Source organism: Dicentrarchus labrax, unplaced genomic scaffold (assembly GCF_905237075.1).
Source record: "Dicentrarchus labrax unplaced genomic scaffold, dlabrax2021, whole genome shotgun sequence".
Taxonomy (NCBI): domain Eukaryota; kingdom Metazoa; phylum Chordata; class Actinopteri; family Moronidae; genus Dicentrarchus; species Dicentrarchus labrax.
Window position 1 is genome coordinate 4,309,230 of NW_026136711.1, and position 12,521 is coordinate 4,321,750.

General features: G+C 38.6%; 1 protein-coding gene across 3 annotated transcripts in view; it reads right to left on the reverse strand.

The window, feature by feature from the left end:
* The window catches only part of LOC127371808 (dihydropyridine-sensitive L-type skeletal muscle calcium channel subunit alpha-1-like), an 88,817-nt gene that overhangs the window by 23,870 nt on the left and 52,426 nt on the right, over positions 1-12,521 (reverse strand). For 2 of the 3 annotated variants that reach the window (XM_051414894.1, XM_051414895.1), the window contains exons 27-33: positions 11,121-11,231; positions 9,195-9,278; positions 7,659-7,706; positions 6,351-6,377; positions 6,131-6,256; positions 5,980-6,045; positions 4,201-4,292 (exon numbers count right to left, since the gene is read on the reverse strand). In XM_051414894.1, coding sequence (XP_051270854.1) covers positions 4,201-4,292; positions 5,980-6,045; positions 6,131-6,256; positions 6,351-6,377; positions 7,659-7,706; positions 9,195-9,278; positions 11,121-11,231 — 554 coding nt within the window. Of the gene's footprint in view, positions 1-1,599; positions 2,313-2,392; positions 2,565-3,201; positions 3,414-4,200; positions 4,293-5,979; positions 6,046-6,130; positions 6,257-6,350; positions 6,378-7,658; positions 7,707-9,194; positions 9,279-11,120; positions 11,232-12,521 lie in introns of those variants that run through there. The other variant, XR_007886454.1, reaches the window with a different exon arrangement.

A 12,521-nucleotide genomic window follows, 5' to 3' on the forward strand; every position in this document is an offset into this window, starting at 1 on the left:
TAAACATGCATGCATTAAGGTCAAATCTTGTCAGTTAGCTCTGACCTTTGGTATATTTTCATTAGTGTATAATGTCAAACCATATAAAGTCATTCTTAGAAATATAATAAATATAGATCTGGTGTTTCCAGTTACTATACAGTTTACAGTAGACATTTAGTATATCTGAAATCTATGCTAATATGTTTCTCACGTCGACAACAATTGTGAGGAAATCACTGGTTCAGCAAGGCAGCTTCATCCTCATCTCTAACACGAGATAGACACTCATATGCATCTTCAGAGAACTTCACCAGTCCAATGACTGTCTCCCCACCAAACTGTGCTTCTGCAGTTCAACCTTTACCTCATCACTTGGGGGTGGAGAGATATTTACACAAACTTCTTCTTTGACTTCCCAAAGCAGTATATCTCCCAATCGCAGCAGCATTTCAGCATGAATTATTCTAAATACACATTTGTTGCATCTTTGTTAAACAATAAGGTGCTAATATCTTAAGTACAGTTCCGATTTTAATAAAGTTCTATGAAGGCAATAGAAACACTTTTAAATGTAGAAAGGTATTGTGTAGTAAGCTTAAAATGATTTGGAACTTTGTTCTATATTTTAGCCAGGATGTTTGCTAGTAATCTTGAAACCAAACTGAATTTAAAGAGCTTAGTGTTGTTCACCACTCCCTGCCTGGTCCAAGATAAGAGGACAACTCCTCTTATATAAGTGGAGGAGGTCACCTTTAGCATACTTGTACTGAAACAAAGGCAAGTTCAATTGTTAAATGGGCGGCTGTGGCTCAGAGGCAGAGCAGGTCGTTCCTCAATCGGAAGGTTGTGGGTTCGATCCCCGGCTCCTGGTGCCACATGTCGAAGTATCCTTGAGCAAGATACTGAACCCCGAATTGCTCCCGATGCCGTGCATCGGTGTGTGAGTGTGTATGAATGTTAGTTTCTGTTCGATGGACTTTGCCATCACTGAGTGAATGTGTGTGAAAGGGTGAATGTGGCACGTAGTGTAAAAAGCGCTTTGAGTGGTCGGAAGACTAGAAAGGCGCTATACAAGTACAGGTCCATTTACCATTTAAATATTATATACGTGTAGTAGAGTGAATGATTTGTTATGATTTTCTTCTCCCACCACATCAAGGCCCTGATTTAAAGCAAGTAATATATATTTTTCCAAATTGTCATGAAATGATTGATTTTATATCTCTTGAGGAAACTTTTATTTTGGAGCAGCCAAATTGTTTGCTCTTATGTCAAGCTGAACTGTCACTGAGCTGATTTCCATTGAATTGGCTGAGCATGGTATTGCTTTACACTAATCCTATGGAAAGGGTCTAAAACTAATTAACAGGTGGTTTAGATTTGTCTGAATGGTCAGATAACTGAGTCTGTTTTTTAATCAATATGTAAAATTGATTGATGAAAAGCCTTCAATTTATGTGCAATGTGAAACTATTTCCTGTTTTTGTTGTCATTCTACTGCTTCTGTGTTGCTTCTTGTGCCTCTCCTAAATCCTATTCTCACAGACTACCGATGCTGCATGAACGTTGATGTTAGCTTTTTGTCATCTTATTTAAAAAAGGACATGTTAAAAAAAGTAACAGGTCAAATCAATTTATTGAGTTCTTTACTCAAACTTTCAATAAAGGTTTCACACATTTCACTATTTGTTTGGTTACAATTTCACTGAACATTTGAAAGTAAGGAAACAGAGCTTAACAATGTAAATGTGGTGCTTTAAGCACACAGAATCACATTGAAAATAGTCTGAGCATTGCCTACACTATAAATATCCAAGAAATGGAAGAAAACTGCAACCATGAACTTAAAACACGGAAATATAAGTGTAATGCTATACTATCCCTGTGTTTGGCAGTGGGTCCTTTTTTTCCTTTGCGTTACACATGACCCCACACAGTAGGGCCATTTCAACATTCAAGTCAAACAGAAAAGCATAATATTTTGAAAATATTAACATTAACAACACAATAATATCAGTTTACATTTATTTTATACAGGTACAGTATTTGTAAGCAGAAATAACTTCATTGTTGGGTTGGCTTGCTATTATCGCGAGGTTCAATTTCTCATCATCAGCCATTACTGAAAGGTAGTTCTCATAGTTTGCTGTTTGATGGTGTGTTGAGGTATAGGCAGAACAATGACTTGCTGGAATGCTGTTCTGGTAGGGTGAAGTTGAGATATCTTTGCAAGTCAGGACCAGAGTTGGATCAACTGTAGTTATTCCTCTTAATGATGAGGTAGAAGGCTGACTGGTAGAAGGGCAGCTCTCCAGTGGACATACTGGCACCTGACCAGAAGAATTGCTCATTTCAGTTAGTCATTTATAATCACAGTTTGGACATAATAAAAACAATTATTAGTCCTTACCTTACAAAGAGAATTTCATCAAAGGCATCCCTTATTTGTTCAGTGACAGACAGTGCTCTGTCCCTGTTCATGTAACTGTTGCTTTGTGCAATGCCTGATGACAGCACTGCTCAATGGTTTTGGAAGAAGGATGACCTCTTTGGTGAAAGTATCGTGATAATGTGTTTTGGCCCTACAAAAAAAAGCAGACGTGTTATTTTTGGATCCTTAATTGCTTGCCCTTTAACGTTGCACTAATAATACTGGTGCATACTAGTACATACAATAATTTGATTAATTATTAACAAGCTGATGGATAAACAACAACGAGACAAAGAAGGCTGCCCAAACAGCCGACTGCAATAAAACTACTTTAAATTAGGCATTGTCAATATCTTTAGAGGGTTACATTAGTTACATTAGTACCCTCTACTGTCATTTAGGAATAAAAAAAATGTGAAAATGTTCTGTAATTCTGGTCTACATTCCATTAAACATAGTAGTTAGCAGTTTTGGTTATCGTCAACATTGGTTCATTATGGTGCTAAAAGATATATTATAATCTACTGAAAGATAAAATATGATGGAGCTGGGAGAGTGTCAGCCATGTCTCTCCTCACCTGCTCTATACGTTACTCAAAAGTATAAAACAGCCACTGATGTTTTCTGTCATTTGACGATTGTTTAATTGCCTTTATTGTTTTTACTACGACATTTACGGGTTTTGCGAACATGTAACATACACATTGACTGAAGCCAAATTAGCAAACGAGCATTCGGGATTTAGTAACTTCCAGTTAAGTTACCATGTAACGCTACGTTTTTCTTACCTTTTCCTTTTCCGGGAGCCCCAGTTGCCAAAGTGTTGCTGTGTCTCATATCGTAAAGACTGCCGCAATCCTCCAGTTTGCCCTTGTGTAGCGCTAACGTTAGCTGCTTGGGCTATGGAAGCAACTTGGGAGTTTCGAGGTCTGAAAAGTTCTCTCCTCTCACTTTCCGCCGTGCTGTGAGAAACGTTAGGTCCTGATGAGCTTGTCCTCCGCTGCTCAAGGGACGAGGACAACGATGTGACAGTTTCAGATGATGATAAAATAGTTCTTAATACCCCAATGGCTTGCTGCAGTGCACGGGTCTCCTCTCTCCCTTCCATGTTAATCATGACCTGTATATGACCTCGTGCCAACTTATCAGCCAATCACAGCGCGATAAAATGGCCTGCCTTCCGTTTCCACTATTGTCCTTCCGTTTCATGTAGACTTTGTCTCACACACACATATATTGTTCTCACACACACATATATTGTTCTCACACACACATATATTCTTCTCTTACATACATATATTCTTCTCTTACATACATATATAAAAATATATGAATGTGTGAGTGAAAATATATGAATGTGTAAGTGAAAATATATGAATGTGAGAGTAAAAATATATGAATGTGTGAGTGAAAATATATGAATGTGAGAGTAAAAAATATATGAATGTGTGAGAGAAAATATATGTATGTGAAAGAAGAATATATGTATGTGAGAGGGAATATACATGTATGTGAAAGGAGAATGTATGTATGTGAGAGGGAATATATATGTATGTGAAAGGAGAATATATGTATGTGAGAGGGCCAAAATGAATAATGTCTTGTACGGCCCCTCATACATGCTCCTACAAGGTCATTCATTGTTTTTGTTAACTGGACTCATTATAGACAATAAACTCAGTTTTGATCAACATATTAATTCTACTCATATGATTCTAGGAAAGATTCCATGCCATCTGTTAACTCAGAAACCTTGTAGGCTTGACAGAGGAAGACAGATCACCAACCTGAATAACAGCAGAACCGCTTGTGGGAATGTCTGGAAGTTGTTGTTCCTGTTAACGTATGTGCCGTCAACTAATGCAATTTTACCAAATATCTGAAAAAGAAGGTTTTGTTAGGGAAAAATACAAGTTTGGCAACAGGAGAGGCATGAAATGAAGGAAGAGGACAGAGTTTGTAACGATGTAATTTGTAAGTAACTGATAACATATATGTCATCCATCGTATCAAAAAGTCTGCTAGTATTTGTTTTTTGAAGTTGGAAGTTATTTATTCCATGTTTTGAATAAGGAGACTTATGTGATGTTATACTGTGTTGAAATAAATTAACTAATGTTCAGTCTCCTATTATCACACAGAATCATCACCACTTTTTCTATCATAATTTAATAGGCGACTGTTTAAATCTATCTATCTATAAAGCAAGGAATCTCTGTCTGTCTGTGTGTGTGTGTGTGTGTGTGTGTAGCTCAAATATCTCTGCAGATCAGGATCAGACTGACCTGAGAGTTTCAACATGGCTGCTGTGTGGTTTAAGGGTGTGCAACGTCAGCTTTGTTTGGACTACAAAGATACAGTTAATAAATTATTTCATAAATTATTTAGAATTCCAGTAGCATTACCATAGCCACCATAGCCACGTGCGCACCAGAGCCAATCACTGCAGAGCCCTAATGTGTAGTAATTGAGATCCTGACCCACCAAACATCCTGGAAAGTGAAGAAGTTATGTTTTTCACTCTAAATTACATAATTCTACATAATCACCAGCAGTAAACTGGACGCTGTCTGACTCCCTCACTCGCAAGACGGAGAATGTTTTCCGGTGGAAAGTAAACTGATGTCTCGGTCCGGAGGGCTGGCGGTCGCGGTGATTTTTGATCACAAACACTCAGCAGTTTTTCGCCGGTGACAGACACTGTTTTTCGGGCAGAAATGTAACGGAAGAGTTGGTAGGACAGGCGGGAGGACAAACAGGAGGACAGATGCTTCTCCACGTACAGCTGTGGTATTTTTTGTCCTCATGTAAGTTGCCAAAGACAGTTACAGTTACTACGTGACTGTTGTTTGGTCCTGTAACTTGCTTTGTGGGACATTTCTCTTTATTAAGTTGAGTGAGAGACCTGTGCAGTTATCAGACTGTCTGACTGACACGCCCTCGCTCCGCGCCGTCGGCTTATCCGTTCACACTATTTTGGTAGTTTCAAAACAATTTTTCGATGTGGAAACCCTTACTGCCATTGCTCTCTCTCTCTCTCTCTCTCTCTCTCTGTCTCTCTCTCTCTATCTCTCGCTCTCTCTGATGTATGCTAGCCTATATTACAGGGCTAAATAATATGTCCTGCCCAGTTCATTTACTAGGCTATGCTACAAGTTAGTCTGTTTATGCTGCCAGTTTTCATCCCATTTCAGATGTAGTTCACTTTCTTCTTTCAGAATTTATATGCGCTGACCATGAGGTGTGGTACTTTCACATTAGTGGAATGGGGTACAACTCCCTACAGTGTCCTTGCTAAAACACAAATTATATGAAAACACAATAGTTATTCATTTACACATTTCACAACAAACCTAAATGTCCCTGACGTCCCACCTTCAAACACAACCTCATTTGGCCATCCATGAAAAAGCTACTTAACCTCCCATTTTCTATAGCAATACATACTTCCTACGGGCACTGCACTAGTATATTTAAATCATTGAATTAATATCATAAACATGCTATTCAGTGACTACTAGTCGACTAGCAAAATCTTTCATAGTGGTGAATGTGCGTGTGTGTACCTGCATTCCAACCACAGCGTATATAAAGAACAGCATGAGAATAAGCAGGGCCACATAAGGAAGAGCCTGCAACACAAAGACCAATGACAGTCAGATATAATACTAATAATTCTAAATTACAGGCTGAGGTATGCTGAGTGATGATACTGACCTGAAGGGACTTTATGAAGGTCCACAGAAGATTCCTTATCCCCTCAGAGCGATTCAAAAGTTTCACCAGACGCATAACTCGAAACAGTCTGAAGAATGTGACTGATACACTCATGTTCTCAGAGGACTTCTCAGTGAACGAGAGGATAAATTGGACATTACATTGTGCCAACTGCTAAATTCCACAAAACTGGATTTCAAGAGAAGTTCAAGCAACTCACCGCAATTGCTTGCATGGGATCCACTGCCTGTAGAAAGACATTTGTTTTCTAAGGCTGCACTGTGACAAATGGCTTTAACCAATTATTGGTTCTCAAAGTTTTGAATTATTACCAACATATCAACACATCAGCAACTAAATATCACTCACAGATAATATGAAAGGTATTTCCAAAGAAAGACAATTAGGTGTCTAATAGCAGTCAAGCAGACAGACTTCTGGGGTTACCTCAGAATAAAGTCAACATTTCTTTTTTCATTTGGAGAAAACAAGGTGTCAAAAAAGGTGTCAAAAATATTTTTCCATTTTTGACACCCCAGAATCCCTCTCAGCATCCTGGGAAATAAGTCAAAAGAACAAGGAACAACCGTTCAGATTACCACCACCCTGTAGAAATTTGCCTTTTTCACTGATATTAGATTGAGCTTAGAACTTTGTAATAACTTTGTTCTTATTGTCTGAATCCCCTTCCCCTTCCTTATAGAAGCAGTGTAAAATTAAAAAATTACAGTATCAGTACAGTAGTCCAGAAGGGCCCAATACTGGCTGTAGGTAGGGCTGTTTGTGCATTTGTGCATTCTGCAGCCTTCATAGTTTCTCCCTTGCACTTTAAAAAGGCAGGGTGAAGCAATCTGCAACTTCTAGATGCCACTTAATTGTTCTCACTGGACCTTTAAATACTAGCAACTACTTTACCAGTACAATGATCTGATGAGCCTACCACCCCAGAGCATGTTTTCCTGTTGCTGGATCTTGTTTCAGCAAAAGCACAAAGAAAGTGCATACATATACTGACTTAGTTCATAGTACAGCCAAGTAATCCAACTTCCAGCCCACATAATTCAATTCAATTCAATTCAATTCAATTCAATTCAATTTTATCTGTATAGCGCCAATTCATAACAGAAGTTATCTCAGGACACTTTTTAAATGGAGCAGGTCTAGACCGAACTCACATTATTTACAGAGAGCTAAAAGTACCACCATGAGCAAGCACTTGGCGAGGGGGGCAAGGGAAAACCTAGGACAGACCCTTCGGCTCTAGGTGGGTGGTCATCTGCCTCAACACATAACAACAGTGCAACTGCAGACAGATTAGGAAAGTGATTATAAAAGGTTGTACTTGAATGGTATTGGGTTAACAGTCAATTCTTGATTATGTAATAATACAGAATTTGTTTTGCAACTTAATATGCTTTTGGGAAAGGGGGGACTGGCTTTTTAACACCTTTATCAGTCTAATCATTGTTCAGACAAATTTCATGCAACATATGATTGTCATGCAAAAGTGAAGCAAGTGAATAGTTACAGAGCAGCCGTGGAGACAGTAAAGTCCTCCAGAGGAGGCCAATGCTGCCTGTGGGAGGGAAACACAGATTCAATTCAATTCAATTTCAATTTAATTTTATTTGTATAGAGCCAATTTATAACAGAAGTTATTTCAGGACACTTTTCAAATAGAGCAGGTCAAGACTGAACTCCTTATCACATTATTTACAGAGACCCAACAATACCAGTTGGGGTGACAGAGAGAGAGAGAGAGAGAGACAGAGAGAGAGAGACAGAGACAGAGAGACAGACACACACACACACACACACACACACAGCAACAACAGTAGCAACAACTAGTAGTGACTGATGATGATTAACATGAAAAAGATGATGGCGACGACAACAATGATGGGGGACGATGAGCAGTGATTATAGTAATAATAGTAACTGTAGTAATCATACTAGTAATAATAATAACAATAATATCAGTATTAAAGCTGCAAGCAGCGGTGAGCGGGCCCTCGCACTGCACGCAACTCGAGGTGTGCTGCGGCCGCGTCACGTGCTGGCGTAACACGTGCGGACCAAAACATGAAAATTTCACGTAAATCAGATCAAAGTTGCCATGCAGCGCTATCACTATATCTGAATATTCTGTCTTGTAAACAAATACCCATTTACTCTGAATAACACCCAAATTAAACACACACAAAACTACACTTACTTTGGTCTAACCATATCTGCATCAGGAAGTTTCAATGTTGTACATTTGTTGTACAAACACCTAATAGAGGTCCTCCTTATGTTGAAGAATGTTAAATGTTCAAAGAAAAACATCAAATAACGCCAGCAGAGCTCAACTGGGGACAAACCAGTCCCTGAACCCTGCAAACATTCCCTTCAGTCAGCTGGTGATGAAACTAAGCAACCAGACTACCATCAGCACTGATTGTGAACAACACAACAAATTAAATTAATTATTAATCAATCAAAAGATATATATTATATATTTAGAGCATTGGATGAATTGAACAAAAACACAAAGCAGACTAAATTGTTATTTGACCCTAAACAGAGAATATAAATTTGTTGAATATCTCCACTGTGTCAGACATATAAAACAAAGAATGATCCTGAACGAATACAGACTCAGTTTAACAAGTCATAGAAACTGGAATACACAGACAGATATGGCTGCCCAGAGAGGAGCGTGTGCGTGCTTACTGTTCAGCAGAAGAAACAGTAACAGAGATGCACTTCCTTCTCCACTGTGTAAAGTTCTCTTCCCTGAGGATTTCCACTATGGGGAAATAACCCCAAATTTTCCAAATTTAACCCCAGAAGAGAAACTGTCAATTATCCTTGGTGAAAGACAGCTCCTTTAGCAGCTAGTTATGTGTCTATACAAAATATTTTGTAATCTTTTAATTTGTAACTATTTTTAATTGCTTTGGCAACAGTTTTAGTTTGTTCATGTCATAAAGCACTTTGAATTGAACTGAAATTGAGAGAGAGAGAAAGAAAGAAAGAAAGAAAGAAAGGGAGAAAAGAGAGAGCAAGGTATGGTACTTACATCAATTTCGCTCAGCATCACATCCACAACACTTCCAATGACGATGACAAAGTCAAAGACGTTCCAGGGGTCTCCAAAGTAACCCTTTGAGAAAAGAAGATAAGTGTGGATGTCTGTGTGTCTTGGGATGTCACTCACTACCCATGCATGTATGCATGCATATGTCCATTCATGTATTTCTTTTGTCATAAAAGTATATGTGCGCATGCACAGACATATGCATATATAATTATCATTATATATAATAATTTTCTATGAGGCGAATTCATGTTATTAAACATTCTACATCACCTAAGTTGTGTCTTTCTTGGAACTAACTCCAAAGGAGCAGACAGAGAGAAACTGCTCTATGGGCAGCTGTGGCTCAGTAAGTACAGCAGGGGCAGCTGCGTCTCAGGAGATAGGCTGGGACGTCCACTAATCATAAGGTTGGCGGCTCCTCCTGCTGGATCTCGAAGTGTCCTTGAGCAAAATACTGAACCCCAAATTGCTTTTGCTATGACTGTGGATGAGTGAGTATTAATTTCTGTTTGTGATCGCCTTTGCCATCAGTGTATGAATGTTTGTGAATGGGTGAATGTGGCATGTAGTGTGAAGCACTATTAGTGACAAAAAGGAGCTTTACAAGTACAGTCCATTTACCATTTACTAATCAGAAAGTTGGTGGTCTCCTTGATGCTGTGTCATCTGTGTATGGATGTGTGAGAATGGGTGAATGTGACATGTAGTGTAGAGTGGTCAAAAGGCATGAATGATATGATAGTGATATGTATGGACTTGCGTTGTCTTTATTATACAATCAAATTGTGGGTTTGAGAGCAACGTGTATGGTGCTGTGTTAATGCCATGCTGCTCTGCACTATCCAGATAACAATATATACTGTATTTCCCAAAGAGGCAGAAATGTGAATGGGAGAATGGGGCATGTAGTGTAACAGCGCTTTGAGTGGTTAGAAGACTAGAGAGGTACAATCTATTTACCATTTACCATTGTGTCCACAAAACAACCAGTATGGTTAGAATATATTGATGTCCACTCCCACTCAACAGACAACATTCAAATAGATTTTCTGTGGCACAGCAACCCTCAACTCAACCGCTCCAGGTTGTTGCCCAGCAAATCATTGCAATGTTCAGTACTGCAGCTGCTCTTTGATCTTTCCCTGCTAAAGCCCTCTGAACCTAAAGAGGCCATTTTCTTTAGGCTATAATAATATAAGTCCACTGAATTTTCATTAAAAGGTGAGTAGAATGTGTGCCTGATTAATATCAGAACTAGAATCAGTTTTATTTCATTGCTTTAAGTTTCTTCACTTTAATTTGGGCCACATCCTTTTCATGGGCCCATTCCAGGGTTTTGTCAGAATCAGAAGTCATTATTAAGGTTACAGTTGCATATACATTAACACGGGCATGAACTGATCTCTAATAAACAACACGCAGTAGCGCCAGCATGGCATGTTCACCTAAAACACTTATTACTAGTGTCCTAGTTCTAATGCTATTAATTGTCTGCCATACTCATTGTCTGAATGGCTCATCCACTCACTTTCATGGCCTCTATCCAAGACTCGCAGAATGGCTCATATTATGTAATGATCATGATGGGAACTGTTGGGTCTCATAAGGAGTATGGTCAGACCTGCTGTATTTGAAAAGTGTGCTGAGATAAATTTTGTTATGGTATGCCGGTGTATAGCGGCATATCATAACAAAATATATATGAAAATTGAAATTGAAAAAAAAGATAAAAAGACAGACAGACAGACTATGGTAGTAAAGCTGCATTAATTGTGTGTTCACTGAATGAATCCTGAAGTTGTGCATGTGTTTTGCTTACATAAATGTATGTATTTGCTCGTACATTTACTATCACTGAATTAGATGATTCATCTGGAAAATGTAAGAAGTTGAATATCGACAAACCTTGGCTTTGAAGGCCATGAGTTTAAGGATCATCTCCACAGTGAAGAGCACAGTGAAAATCACGTTCAGCATATCAGACAGGTGAGTGACGTGGTCTGACTGGTTACAGTGCTGTGGGTTAAAGAGGCACAGATTGACAGTTGCATAAATATAAAGTCAGACAATGATTGTACAGTATGTATGCAGTCTGGCAAAAGGTTCTGCAGCATCTGGCTCAGGAGCACAAGAAAGAAATTTGGAATTCAAGTAGCAGGGTCTTTGTTGCCTCTCAACAGTCTGCAGCTTGCATGAGTATTAAGTTAAGCACATCATTTATATAATCAGCTCTAATTGGTCAGGAATTTCACAACACTTTTATTACATTTAGCAGGCTACATCATTAATATATACAAAGATGGACGACATGACAGCTCTCCAACAGTCAATCCAAAACATCTTGATTTCCCTCTGGTGGCTGACTGCATACAGGTCATGAAGTTGTCAAATTAATTTCTCCCAAAAATGTTTCAGTCTTATCACTCTGATGTATGTTCAAGTTTTCATTTTTCTGATAAGTTTGATTTTAATTACTTATTTGTAGCTATAAAAAAGGGGGTTTCATGTCATGATTGTCAGCTGAGCCCTGCATTCGATTGAGTCTGCCAAGAATATGGGCGGTCTGTATCTGGAATATTCTGGCTTCTTTTTGTACAGTGGGAGGAATATGGAGCTGTTATTGAAGCAAAACTATTTACAAATGTGAGTGGAGAGTTGTGTAATTGTATCTCAATCTGTGTGTGTGTAATCAGACTTGTAAATGTGTAAAATAATATGTAAATATGTACTGAGATCTGTTAATGTATACAGGAATCTGCAAATGTGTGTTCAGACTGTGTGTGCATAATCAGATTTGCAAATGTATTTAAATTTGTAAATTTCATGTTCATCATCATCAGTCACTACTATTAGTGTAGTTGTTGCTACTGTTGTTGCTGTGCACCTGTCTGTCTGCCTGCCTGCCTGCCTGTCTCCGTCTCTCTCTCTCTCTCTCTCTCTCTCTCACCCCAACTGGTCGAGGCAGACGACCACCCACCTAGAGCTGAAGGGTCTGTCCTAGGTTTCTGCCTCTTAACAGGCAGTTTTTCCTTGCCCCCGTCGCAAGTGCTTGCTCATGGTGGTACTGTTGGATCTCTGTAAATGTTATAAGGAGTCCGGTCTAGACCTGCTCCATTTGAAAAGTGTCCTGAGATAACTTCAGTTATGAATTGGCGCTATACAAATAAAATTTAATTGAATTGAATTAAATATGTAACCAAATCTGTAAATATGGAGACAAATCTGTAAATGTTTATATAGATCTGTAAATGTTTGGACAAATCTGTAAAAGCAAACATACATATTAATGGCCGAGAAGTATTTGCT